The 13,900-nt window shown below is 45.0% G+C and overlaps 1 protein-coding gene across 1 annotated transcript in view; it reads left to right on the top strand.

Moving 5' to 3' along the window:
• Positions 1-13,900, top strand: part of EYA2 (EYA transcriptional coactivator and phosphatase 2) — a 216,009-nt gene that overhangs the window by 106,956 nt on the left and 95,153 nt on the right. The window contains exons 8-9 of the mRNA XM_011928851.1: positions 3,333-3,475; positions 11,450-11,533. Coding sequence (XP_011784241.1) covers positions 3,333-3,475; positions 11,450-11,533 — 227 coding nt within the window. The remainder of the gene's footprint in view (positions 1-3,332; positions 3,476-11,449; positions 11,534-13,900) is intronic.

Raw genomic sequence — 13,900 nt, 5'->3', positions numbered from 1 at the left:
CTGGGGAGGGGAACTGGAGGAAGAGATTATCCAAAGGGATAACAAGAAAATTCTTGGGGTGCTGGATTTGTTTATTATGTTGATTGTGGTAGTGGCTTCACAGATGTGTACATACATCAAAACTTCAGAAATTGTGTACTCTAAATATGTCTAGTTTATTGTATGTCATTTGTGCCTCAGTAACATTAAAAGAGAGAAAGAAAAAGAATGAAATGACTCCAAGAAAGGTTTACATAAATTGCTCTATCCTGTGGATCTCAGACTGTGACCTTGAACTTTTACTCTGTAGTAGTCTCTTCTCTCATTGCTATAAAGAAATACCTGAGACTGGGTAATTTATAAAGAAAAGAGGTTTAATGGCTGGGCACAGTGGCTCATTACTATAATCCCAGCACTTTGGGAGGCCAAGGCAGGCAGATCACTTAAGGTCAGGAGTTTGAGACCAACCTGGCCAACATGGTGAAACCCCATCTCTACTAAAAATATAAAAATTATCTGGGTATGGTGGTGTGTGCCTGTAATCCCAGCTAAAGAAAAGAGGTTCAATTGTCTCATCATTCCTCAGGCTGTACAGGAAGTATGGTGCTGGCATCTGCTCAGTTTCTGGGAGGCCTCAGGAAATTTGCAATCATGGCAGAAGGTAAAAGGGAAGCAGGCACGTCTTACATAGCCAGAGCAGGAGAAGGAGAGGGCGGGGGGAGGTGCCAGACATTTTTAAACAATCAGATCTCGTGAGAACTCACTCACTGTGCAGTACCCAGGGGAGAGGGAGATGGTGCTAAACCATTCATGAGAACTCCATGCCCATGATCCAGTCACCTCCTACCAGGCCCCACCTCCAACACTCAGGATTACAATTCCACAGGAGATTTGGGCAGGGACACAGTCCAAACCATATCACTCCTCATTCTCAAGAATGTGTACATTTGGGTAAAGGCCTGGTTTTTTTTTTTTTTTTTTTTTTGGAACCCTAGACATTTCTTAGATAACTAGCATTTACCCCTCCTTTTAATATTTGCCTGTTTTAATGGGAGGCAACAAATGTTTTCTCAGCCCAGTAGCCGTAAACTACCAAGTGAACCAGAAAAGACCTTATTTACATTGCTCTTCAGCATCTGTGTATTGAGAAGCAATTCTTTTTCCAGAGGGCAGTCTTTGCTCGCTCAGTGTTTGGGAATCTCTCTTGCTGTATCCTGAAGACTCTGGGGAGGTGGAAAACACCCAGCCGTCCTGACAGCGCAGTCGTGTCTTGTCTTATTATGTCCTTAGTCTGCTAAGAAGCTTTTATAAATATTCAATAAACAAAGTTCCGTCCCTTGGGTTTTAAAGGGAAATAGTTCTTTCAGGGTAGAGAAAAACTCTCCCTAGCCAAGTATTTTTAGACAAAGTCATTTTCCCCTGATGATCCAAGAACTGGCAATTAGGGCAGGAAGGACGGCGTCTGTGTGACACATTTGGGAGCTAAACCAAGCAACTGTAAAGTGAGAAAATGGGATGGGATGTCCTCGAAGGTTCCACAATGCTTTACAATTCTGTCACTCTCTAGTGACAAGGACAGGCCCAAATTTTAGTTCTGGCTCTGCCACTCATTTGCAGACTCACGTGGGCCAGTAAGTCACCTCACTAAACCTGAGTGCTCTCGTTAGCTAAATAAGGGTAGTAAAGTACAGTCAAAAGCCATGCATTTAAAACATCTGAGCTTAAGCAGCAACACACCTCCGATGCTGGCTTTGGGACCTGGGTCGGGGACAATGCTGCTTCACTTGTTGGGGGCCACTAGACAATTGCCAGAGGGCACAAGTGTGACAGCCTCTCAGTGGAGCCACACCCAGGAGCACCCCGAAGTGAGAAGCCGCAAAGGCCCACATTCTGTGCTGCGTCTCTCACTAATCCACACATATCTGTGGGTCAAGTCCAGCCAGAACTCCATTCAAGTCACCTCCTAACTGCCAGGCCTGTGCTAGATGCTCTCGCCTATAATCTCATTTACTTCTCCGATTGACAGATCTCTCAGTGGGTAAAACTTAAAAGGCTTGCATTTAATAGAAAAGGGGCGGGGCGCGGTGGCTCATGCCTCTAATCCCAGCACTTTGGGAGGCCGAGGCAGGTAGATCACCTGAGGTCAGGAGTTCGAGACCATCCTGACCAACATGGTGAAACCTCGTCTCCCTCTCTCTACTAAAAATACAAAAATTAGCTGGGCATGGTGGTGGGTGCCTATAATCCCAGCTACTTGGGAGGCTGAGGCAGGAGAATTGCTGAACCCAGGAGGCAGAGGTTGCAGTGAGCCAGGATCACGCCATTCCACTCCAGCCTGAGCGACACAGCGAGACTCCGTCTCAAAAAAAAAATTAGAGAATGCAGGGGGCCCAGTAGGGAGAGAAAGGTAGAGGATCCTTCCCATGCAGCCCCCATTTACCTCTGGGGCAGAAAGAGAAGAGTCTTCTAAAGGTAGAAGAGTGTAATGCTCAGCTTCAGATAAATATGTGTTACCCTCCTTCTGTTCGTCTAGGCATTCTCAGGTTTTCAGATTTAGAGAGTGGTAAATGCATAACTCCTCCATCATTACAGCCCCCAGGGGCCCCTCCCTTACTCCCTGCATGAGGCCTTCCCTGACTAGCCCCATATAAATGAGTCACCTCTCAGCACTCCCTGCTGCCCCATCCTGATTGACTGAGTACTCGATTGGTTGATTTTAGAGACGAGGCCTCACTCTGTCGTCCAGGCTGGAGTGCAGTGGCGCTATCATAGCTCACTGCAACCTGTAACTCCTGGGCTCAAGCGACCCTCCTACTCTGCCTCCCGAGTAGCTGGGACTGTAGGCATGCACCACCACACTAGGTCAACTTTTCTATACTCTGGAGAGACAGGGTCTTGCTATGTTGCCCAGGCTGGTCTCAAAGCAATCAAGCGATCCTCTCACCTTGGAGGTGCTGGGATTACAGGCGTGAGCCACCACACCAGGCCCCCTGACTTGTGAATTCTCTGTGGCACATTTCCCTCCCGGGCTTGGTGTATGCTTACTTGTTGATGTGTCTGATGGCTCTCTCCTCTCAACTAATGTTGAAGTGCTGTGAGAACCAGGACCTAATCCCACTACCTGGAGCTGTGCCTGCTGACCAAGTGTCTGTTGGATGGATGAAAGATAATGAAGGTCACCAATGGGCAATTTAAGGCACTTTCAGGAAGAGTTGTCATCCTACGCGGTCTTTGCCTCTGGTGCTGCCTTGGAACCCAGTGCTCTGGAGCTAGACGGATCTGGTGGGATATTTCCCAGGAGGAGACGCCCAGCAAAGCTTCTGATTTGTCCACGATTCCCTTTCTTACCCCAGGTGAATACAACGCACACAACGGACCTTCCACACCAGCGAAAGAGGGAGACACAGACAGGCCGCACCGGGCCTCCGACGGGAAGCTCCGAGGCCGGTCTAAGAGGAGCAGTGACCCGTCCCCGGCAGGGGACAATGAGATTGAGGTAATCCAAAGGGCCTGTGTGTGACTTGGTGAATGTAATCTCCATCTGAGGCCCGAACAAGAGTGGAGACAGAGTTTTCTCCAAGTACTTGGGGGAGAATCGCCCTTTGTGTTTTACAGAGCACAAGCAGGGAAGCATGAGGTTGTCCAAGCAGGTAGCCCTGGGGCCAGGACAGAAGAGCGGTTCTCAAACTGAAGCAGCGTCAGAATCACCTGGGGGGTGGTGCTTCTGAAATCGGGGATTGCTGGGCCTCAGCCCTAGAGTCTCCAGTTCAGTAGATCTGGGGCAGAGCATGAGAATTTGTGTTTCTGACAAGCCCCCAGGTGATTATGATGCTCTGGGTTGAGGACCACGCTCTGAGAGTCCCTGATAAAGAAGAGAATGGGCCTCCGACCTTCCAGCTGGGTTAGAGTGGGTCTCTACCCTGGTTATACAGCAGAATCATCTGGGATGCTCTTTAAAAAACAGATACCCTGGCAGCATCCCAGACCAATTGAAACGACTCACTGGAGGAACTAGGGAGTGGAGGGGAGTTTTAAATATTCTCCATGGGGATTCTAATAGGGTTTAGAAATTGATCTGTGTGGAGGCTGGCTCAAATGAGTGGGCCTCTATTTCTGGAATTCTGACTTCTCAGAAAGGGCTCTCTACCTGGGCTGCACACGACAGTCACATGGGGGCTTTGAGAAACCTTCATTATCAAGCTGTACCCCAGACCAATTAAATCCGATTCCCTGAGGGTGGAGGCCAGGCATCAGTGTTTTTAAAACTCCCTGGGTGATTCCCATGTGCAGCTGAAGCTGAGAACTAGTGGTCAGGGATGCTCCAGTCTTTTCTTTTTTTTTTCTTTTTTTGAGGCGGAGTCTTGCTCTGTCACCCAGGCTGGAGTGCAATGGCGCAATCTCGGCTCACTGCAACCTCCACCTCCCAGGTTCAAGCGATTCTCTTGCCTCAGCCTCCTGAATAGCTGAGATTACAGGCACACACCACCATGCTCAGCTAATTTTTGTATTTTTAGTAGAGATGAGGTTTCACCATGTTGGCCAGGCTGGTCTTGAACTCCTGCGCTCCTCAACTGACCAACCCATCTCGGCCTCCCAAAGTGCTGAGATTACAGGAGTGAGCCACCACACCCAGACTTTTTTTTTTTTTTTAAATCAGGTGTACATGAGGTTTTCAACAGAATGCTATAGGATACATACAGATAGTAAGATGATAATCATCATGAAACAGATCACCAAGTCTACCATCTCACAAAGTTACTTTTTCTGTCTAACAAAAGCAGCTAAAATCTACTTATTTAACAAAAATCCCTAATACAATAAAACTTTATTAACTCTAATTCTTGTGTTGCACATTAGATCTCTATACTTGTCATTTGTTATGCAAGTGTAGTATTATTGGCCGGGTACTGACATTTTCCCAAAAACAAAACAGCATGCCTAGGGGAGGGTACCAGTAGAAATAGGCAAAATGGATGTCCCCAAACCAGAAGTAAGCTACTATTGTCTTATCAAGGGAGGAAAATAAGCAAACTCACCGGTTTATGCTTCTTTGAAAAAGGCAATCAGGGCCGGGCACGGTGGCTCCAGCCTGTAATCCCAGCACTTTGGGAGGCCGAGGTGGGCGGATCACGAGGTCAGGAGATCGAGACCATCCTGGCTAACACGGTGAAACCCTGTCTCTACTAAAAATACAAAAAATTAGCCAGGCATGGTGGCGGGTGCCTGTAGTCCCAGCTACTCAGGAGGCTGAGGCAGGAGAACGACATGAACCCAGGAGGCAGAGCTTGCAGTGAGCCGAGATCACGCCACTGCACTCCAACCTGGGCAACAGAGCGAGACTCCGTCTCAAAAAAAAAAAAAAAGGAAGAAAGAAAGAAGAAAGGCGGTCAGTTGCTGGCCTGAGTGTGCTGGGTGTCTTGGTAGGGTTGTCAGTGCCAGGCAATTCAAGTGCACCAGAGTCACATCCCTATTTACAATCTGTATACTTTATGCGGCAGCTGCAATGCTCAGCCACAAACTCAGACACACTGAGAAGTATCATCTTTGTCATTTCCTTAAAAAGCAATGTGATTTTAACTCTGAGTTCCCATCCCACCCGATGATGAGAAATTTCATTTCATTATTAGGGACCTTCCACTCCCAGGACTATATGAGAATCCAGGAGGTCAAGTGGTCTCAGAAACCAGACCAGCCTCTGGCGTCCAGTGTGGCTGGGTGGCCACTGCTGCCTTCATTGTCAAAGCCTGCAGTCGTCACTAAAAGTCCAGCCACTCTCTGGTGTTTCCATGCTGTACAATGGGTATGGAAATCCTTGTTGAGCCTGAGAACCTTGAAATATTCGCTACAATTCTTTGGTTGCAAGCAACAAAAACCAGTTCCGGGCCCAGCACAGTTGCTCACACCTGTAACCTTTACCACTTTGGGAGGCCAAGGTGGGCAGATTGCTTGAGTCCAAGAATTTGAGACCAGCCTGGGCAACATGGCAAAATACCGTCTCTACAAAAAACAAACAAACAAAAAAATTAGCTAGGCATGGTGGCGCACACCTGTAGTCCTAGCTACTCAGGAGGTTGAGGTGGGAGGATAGATTGAGCCCAGGAGGTGGAGGCTGCAGTGAGCCATGACCACGCCACTGCACTCCAGCCTGGGTGACAGATTGAGACCCTATCTCAAAAAAAAAAAAAGAAAAGAAAAAAACAGAAGAAAGAAAAAAGAAACCAGTTCTGGTTAGTTAAGCAAAAATGAATTTACCAGGAAAGGACAATGAGAGGAGGCCATAAAACTAAGTTTAGAAAGAAAGTAACAAAACGTTGTTGAGAAATCTGGGAATGCCAGAAAGCAAACCATTTTAGAGTGCATGCCATGTCCTTCAGTGTCCGTTTCCAAGGAGACAGCATCCCAGTGGCCTAGCTTGGGTCTTATACTTGCCCCTTAATTGACAGCCCCACCAAAATAGCACACAATGGGGAAGGAAAACTAGGATGCTCTTATCGGAAGCCCTGAGGATGGAAGCTAGGGTTGGGGACCGGGGCCTCCAAGCAACACATGCTGACTTCAGCATCTTCAGGGTATTTGATATTTAGCCAGTGGTCCCTAGTTCACCTGTAGCAGTTGTTTATAGCTGGGGTGGGTTCTGATCACCCTGGAAGGTATTAAATATCCTGAACATCATGCTTGGTGCCCTATACTTGGTCAGCCTCCTGAGGTCTACCAGCAGCCTTGATGCATGCTACAGACCTGGTGCAGAGCAAGTGTTCCCACTGTTCCTGGGGCCATTCTCAGTCCAGGGAATTCTGTTCTTGCCTTTTGCCTTATTCTTAAAGCTCCATCCTTCCCCCAAATAGAGATTTTTGCACAGTCCCTTCAGTGGGCTTAGGCCTTTGCAAAAGGCTGAAAGAAAACATATTGGCGTCAGGTTGTACTTGCTGTCTGCCTTCCCATATTCCTAGGATCTCCTACCAGCTTGAAGTTGCAGAGCTTCGAAAACACAGTCACACATACATAATATTTCATCCCCCCAAGAAAATCATTCAGTCACTTAACGTGTTTTCTGCTCTCCCTAGGGGAACGGCAGGGGTAGAGAGAGATTTTTCCATTAAACTGAGAAAGAGGTGGAAAGGGTTATGGCATGGAAGTCAGGGATTATAGGGTGATATTATTCTGGAAACATCTGCTTCTTGATTTCAGCGTAAGTACCACTGGGCAAGAACTATTGAAAAGGTGTGAGCTGTGTTTCACTTCTGTGCTTAATGTCATCATAGAGGGTTTGCTTGGGTCACACCTCTTAAGTCTTTGGCTGTTTTGCTAATGACTGAAGCCCACGGGAGAGAAATTATGTAGAAGTGGAAAGGAGGAAAATTCTGAGCACGTATTAGTTAAAATCCTTCAGCTGCACGTGCCAGGGACCAACTTGAGCTGCTTAGGTGAAAAAGCAGAATTTGTTTTAAGGATGCAGGGCCTCTCTTAGAACTTAAGGGCAGAAGTAAAGTAGAGTATCAGCGAGGCACTGGAACCAGCCAGGGAGACAGGGGCAAGAAACTGCATGTATTTCTTCTCTTCCCACATGCCACAGTGAAGGCGACAGAACTCCCAAATCATAGTGTCCTGGCAGTGCCCTCATGCACTAGTTACTGGACACAGCTCTCCTCTGGGCCTCCTCACTCCTCCTCTCCCTCTGCTCCCAATGAAACCAGGTCCTGGTAAAGTGTTAGTTTCTTTGTATCTTTCACCCTCTGTTCTTGTCTCTGCAGACTGCCTGTCAGGTCCCAGGGTCTGGGTCCAGCCCATGCTGAAGTCCAAGGGGAGTGGGTGGATGGGCAGAAAGAACACTTGGGGCCATAGGCAGGTGAAATGTAGTTTTATTTAGCAGCTTTGTCATCAGCAGCTTTCTCACATTAGCTCTCTCACACTGTCCACCTTTATCTCGGCTGTCTGCTTTGGCTCTTAAGCAGCTCTTAAGCATGGCAAGCTGTGCCGTGGTTCTCCTCTGTCCATCTGCAAGACAGTCATTCTCCCTTACAGGGGCCAGTAGCTTCCTTCCCTCTCTGGGCACCAGCGCCTGCACAAGAGCCACATTGAGCCAAGCTGAGCCAAGAGCCATGCCTTGTGCACAGTGTCAGCAGGGCAATTATATCTTCCACAGGCAATAGTGACTGCAAGCCAAGTATGAACTTACACAAACAGGTTATTTAACAAGTGGAGGTGTGTGCCTGCACACCAAACTCGCTGAGTCACGCAGGCCTGGATATCCATCTCAGCCTAGTCCTTGACCAAAGCACATCCATGTGCCTTACACTGCCCTTGTCTCCCCTTCAGATCACATGGCTAAATTTGGCCACCAATAGCGCTCCCCAAAAGACAATTACTTTCTTCCTAGCCCCAATTTTAAATTGCAAAAAAAAGGTCTCTGACCCACCCAGGGTTAAGGATGCACCCTGGTCTGCACCATGATGGCCTAGGGAATAGGGTCACCTGCAGAATGGCCACCAGGAACTTACCCACTCAGAATCCAGGATGGTGAGGTAGTGGGAGAAAGGGATGGATTTTTTCAGAAGGGATTTAATGGATAAAGTAAGAACCTGCACTAAATTTGAAAATATTTGCTGATTTTTAAAAATTCTATTACTGAAATTTCTAAATTTAATTTTCTAAGTTCAACCTCAGTGAATTCAGGTAAGTTAGGACTTGGCATATTTGAATCTCAGAAAGTCCCCTCAAGCACTGATTTTCAAACATTTTTACCGTGACCCATAATAAGAAATATACTTACTATGATGGCCCAGCACATATATGCACATAAATATACCTGGTCCAAAAGATTTATGAAATAATACTTAGCCTTACTAATTGTTTCAGAAATTCCCGTACCAGATTATCTGGGATGCTAATACCTTTTTCATTCTAGATATTTCTCTTAACTTTCAAAGGCATGGCAAATGCCATTGTGTTAACACAGCCATTGATCTCCAGAGAGTTTTAAAAGGTGGCCCATTCAAGATTGCAAACTGGGGGAGAGATATTTGCCTCCCCTTCTCAACACCAGCTACAGAGATAGTCAGGTCCTTTGTCCTTGAAAATAAGGATCACTAGAAAAATAAAGAAAATCAACAGTATGAAAAATAAAGAACAACATTAGCCAGGCATGGTGGCTCACCATGCCAGCACTGTGGGAGGCCAAGTGGGGAGGATCGCTTACATTCAGGAATTCAAGAACAGCCTGGGCAACATAGCGAGACCCTGTCTCTACAAAAAGAAAAATCAAAAATTAGCCAGGCATGGTATCACATGCCTGTAGTCCCACTACTCAGGAGACTGAGGTGGGAGGATCGCTTGAGCTTGGAGAGGTCTAGGCTACAATGAGTGATGATTATGCCACAGTACACAGTGAGGCCCTGTCTCAAAAAAAAAAAAAAAATTAATTAAAAAAAATAAAGGCCAAGATAAATAAATGGAATAAGTTAGAAGCAAAGTAATTTAAGAAATATAAACTAACAGGAAAATTCTAATTGGTTTTCTTATAAAAACTCAAGATCTTGCATGTGTAAAATAAGAAGTGGAGGCTACTGGGAAAGGAACACTTGGAAAAAAAGTTATTGGAAATTTTTTAATTACTGCAAAAATCAAAAATTTAATAAGGGTTGTAAGAGAAGGTTTAAGAAATCTCCCAGAACATTGATCAAAAAGACAGATTTATTTAAAAATATTGTATACAAGGAAAGGCAATATCAACCCAAAAGGTTTGATTTGACTATTGGGAATTTCACAGAAAGAAAACAGTAGAAAAGATGGGAGAAACTTATTAAAAGAAATAAGAAAATAAAAATTTTCAGATCTGTAGAAAGATGCAAGTCATTGGGTTGAAAATGCTCAAGTGCCAAACAGAATTCATTAAAAAAAAGACCATATCCAGATATATCCTCATGGAATTTGAGGATACCAAGTATAAAGAAAAGATCCTTTAAAATTCTAGAAAGAAAAAAAAAGTAAAACCTACAAGGACTGAGGAACAATGAAATACCAGATTTCTCTTCAGTGACACTGGACACTTAAAAAATAATGGTGAAAGAATTATTTCAAAGATCTAAAGGACATTGTTTTCCAATTGGAATTCTGTACCTGGAGAAACTATAGAGAAAAAAAAAGATATCATCAGATATTCAAGAATTCAGGAAGATTACTTTCCATGTACCATTTCGGGAAAAGCAACTTAAGGATGTACTCAAGCAAAACAAGGAAGAAAACCAAGGAAAAGAAACTTGGGATCCAGAAAACAGTGGATCCAACCCAGAAATACAATGAAGGGAAGTCTGCAGCAAGCCTAAAAATGATCCAGTCCACATTGGAGCTTTCTATCGCTGAGGATAGACATCTCCAATATAGAGTGTGTGGCTGAATTTGACATTTTAATGAAAGTACATTGTTGCAAACAAGAAAAAAAATAATAAATTCTGACAAAAACAAAACAATTACACCAGACAGGTATGATACATATATGAACAAACTGAGATATGACATGATTTTAATTATGATGGGGTACAAGTAAAGATAATGCATACAATGGTAGGGGCACTCTTCTTAAAGCTGATCTGGGGATATGACATTGGACACAGAGAAGACAATGCAATCTTGGCATATTACTTGTCTCTGTAGTAAACAATAATCACAAAATGTAAATTATATTACTAGTTACTAACTTTTAAAGTTAACATAGGCAGAGTGCAGAAAATTTAGCCTTAGTTATAAAACCAATGTACAAACCAGTTTATCCTCATTGACTATATGAAAGTAAAGCTGCAGCTGATAGACATTAGAGGGGGAGGATGTATGGGAAAAGGTAGGGACTCCCATATCTATAGCTCCATATTTGTTTACCTTTTTAACCAAGGGAGAATGTCCAAGGAGAATTGGAATAGAGGGATGCACATATGAGAAAAATGGAAGTTTCCAGAGAAAGAACAGAGATTTCCATGAGCTAAACCCTCATCTTTTAAGACGGCCCAGTCAAAAGATATTGTCTCAAGCTGAAAAATCAGTAAGTCAGGGTATAAATATGTTACTTAGAATTATAGAGGTGATCACCAGACTTGCTAAAAACAGAAATAGTTGAGCGTATGGTGAACAGTGAATTTAAAATGGTAGTATTTCATTTTATAAAACCAGTTATATGATTTTTGTTGTTGATTTTGGCCTGAATTCTCCTTGTTGAGCTTTTATATGGAAGGCAAGGACAGGCTTCTTGATTCTGACATCTTTTGAGTTGATAAGAGCCCAAAAACTGGGCATCTGAATACACATGACACAGATAAGATTGGATGGGGATTCAGGACACATCAGTGAGTTACATGTTTTGTAACCTAAAGATAATGTTTTTCAAGACTTCTTTTCCTCCAAGGGAATGAATTTCTGCAGACATTAAGTCAGACGCAAGTGAGTCCATTTGTCTCCATTCTCTTCCTCTCTTTCATCACAGCGTGTGTTCGTGTGGGACTTGGATGAGACAATAATTATTTTTCACTCCTTACTCACCGGGACTTTTGCATCCAGATACGGGAAGGTAAGAATCCATTTTTTCTCTCTCTCTCTCTCTCTCTCTCTGTCTTTTTGTTTTCAACATGACTGTCTGTCCAGCCAGTTTGTCCTGGGAATTGTGGGGACAGTTTATGAGGCAGCTTCTCCAACAAAAGCTGCCCTTTGGAGTCAGCCCAGGTTTAAAAATTCCTATGGCATTTTCCTTTCCCATGTGAAAATTTAATTAGCTTCCCCTTCTATTGTCTCCCATGCCTTTTCTTCCAACGTTTGAAGCAATCAACATTTACTTGATAGGAAATACACTTGTTGTCTTCAGCTGTCTCCCTTCCTAAAACAGTGGGCTATGCTGCAGCCAAAGTCAGTAATTCTAGCTAGAAAACAAGGTAAAGTACTTTTCTTCTTCCCTGTTGTTTATTCTAGTGTCTCCAGCAGATGAATTTAATTTCCCTTCTGTTTTTTTGAGACAAGGGGGAGGCACTGTCAGCTCCAGTGTGGATCTTAGCAATCGTTTTGCAAATGTATCATCAACAAATTATGTCGGGGAACCATCTAGTTAGAATTCTAGGCAAATGCTATTGGCTGATTGGTGGTAGATGGAAGAGACCTTGAAACCACTTTAATAATGCAAAAATGAACTCAACTGCTAAAACCCAAACCTTGCCAATTATTTGGGTGCATCCCATGGGCTACTGAACAGACCACGAGTGGATGCCCTAGACATCTGTCATCTCTTCAGGGGGACGCATGGGGTGGACGGACAGTACTTAAGATGACAGCCTAGTTTTCATCTCCTCAGAGGTGAGTGACCCACTGGCAGCTGCTTCCACGCATGGGTAGGAACCTTGAGACTTGCCAGCGCCTGGAAAATATTTCTGTTTCTATTTAGAGACCAGGAATATGATTTGACATCACTTCATGGCTTTTCCAGCTGCTCATGTTTTTTATGGGGGTTATAACAAGCTGGATGTGTAATTAGCAAGATAGATTTATCGTCTGCCATTATGTTGTAAAGAATATAAAAATGGTGTTGGTGGTGCAGAAACCTCTTGCCGTGTAGGAATGCCGTTAATATGTCTAGCAGTGCCTGTGGGAAATCCGGCATGCATTTTTGGACCATGCACAGCTTAGGGAAAAGATGGCAGAGTCAAGAACTGCTGAAAACACTGAAGAATGGGCTCCGCGGCCATTGCAAAAATTTGGGCTATCCCACAGGGGCCACAGTAGTAAGTTGCCCACTAAGTCGCAGTGTTTTATGGTTTTCCTAACCACTCCTATAAAGTCACCTCCAATGAGACACAGGCACTCACTCGTCTTGCCCTTAGAGGCAGCCTGCTGTGAAGTTCCATAGCTCCATGCAACAACTCAGTATGGATTGCATAGGGATGTGTGATCTTGGATATGATTTTTGTATCTGTGTCTCACCAGCATTCCTAAAACCAAACTGTGATCTCCCTCAAGTCAAGGACAAAGCCCTGAGTTCTTTCTGGGCCCTATGTCCCCTGGCCCATGCCATTCTTCACTGCCAACCACCTCTCTCCCACCTCACCAGCCAGGTCCAGCCATCTTCACCTTCAACTCGGCTTCCTATCTGGTCTCCCAGCTTCCACTCTTGCCCACTGCAGCCCCCTACATTGGAGTCATCCTCAAATACAAGCTTGACCGTATCTCTCTCCAGCCAAAAATTCTTCAGTGGCTTTGCCATTGACAAGCCTACCCCCAGCCTCTGAGGCTCTTCATGAGTGGCCTCCTGCCCTACTCTCCAGCCTCCTTTCCTGCTACTTACCCTGAGTTGTTTCCAGTCCTTGAACCTGCCACATTCTCTCCCATCACTGCTGGGTTTCTCCCAGAAGATCCTGAGACAAGGAGTGAGTGCGGGTAGTCTATCTGGGAGGTAATCCCAGGAAGCACCGGGCACAGAGTGGGGAATTCAGGCAATGAGGGAAAGGAAGCCAATACAGATTACACAAATATAATAGTTACTGCCGTGGGCGGCTGGGGTGCAGGTCCACCAGGGGCAGTGTTAACCCACCCAAGGAGTGAGGGAGCTGGGATATTTACCTGCAAATTCCCTTCCATCAAGGGTTGAAGGCTTTTCCTGGGAATTGTCTCCCTGCACTTCTGGCCTGTCACCAAGAAGCCGCAGGGGGCAACCTTGGTGGCTCACACCTATAATCCTAGCACTTTGAGAGGCCAAAATGGGAGGATTGCTTAAGGCCAGTCTGGGCAACATGGTAAGACCCCATCTCTTTAAAAAACTTAAAAATTAGCCTGGTGTGGTGGTGTGTGCCTTTAGTCCCAGCTACTCAGGATGCTGAGAAGGGAGGATTGCTTGAGCCTGCAGTGAGCTGTGACCGCACCACTGCACTCCAGCCTGGGCAACAGAGGAAGACCC

The sequence above is a fragment of the Colobus angolensis genome, unplaced genomic scaffold (genome assembly GCF_000951035.1).
Source record: "Colobus angolensis palliatus isolate OR3802 unplaced genomic scaffold, Cang.pa_1.0 Scaffold8, whole genome shotgun sequence".
NCBI classification, from domain to species: Eukaryota; Metazoa; Chordata; class Mammalia; order Primates; family Cercopithecidae; genus Colobus; species Colobus angolensis.
This window is presented reverse-complemented; position numbering and strand designations above follow the sequence as displayed.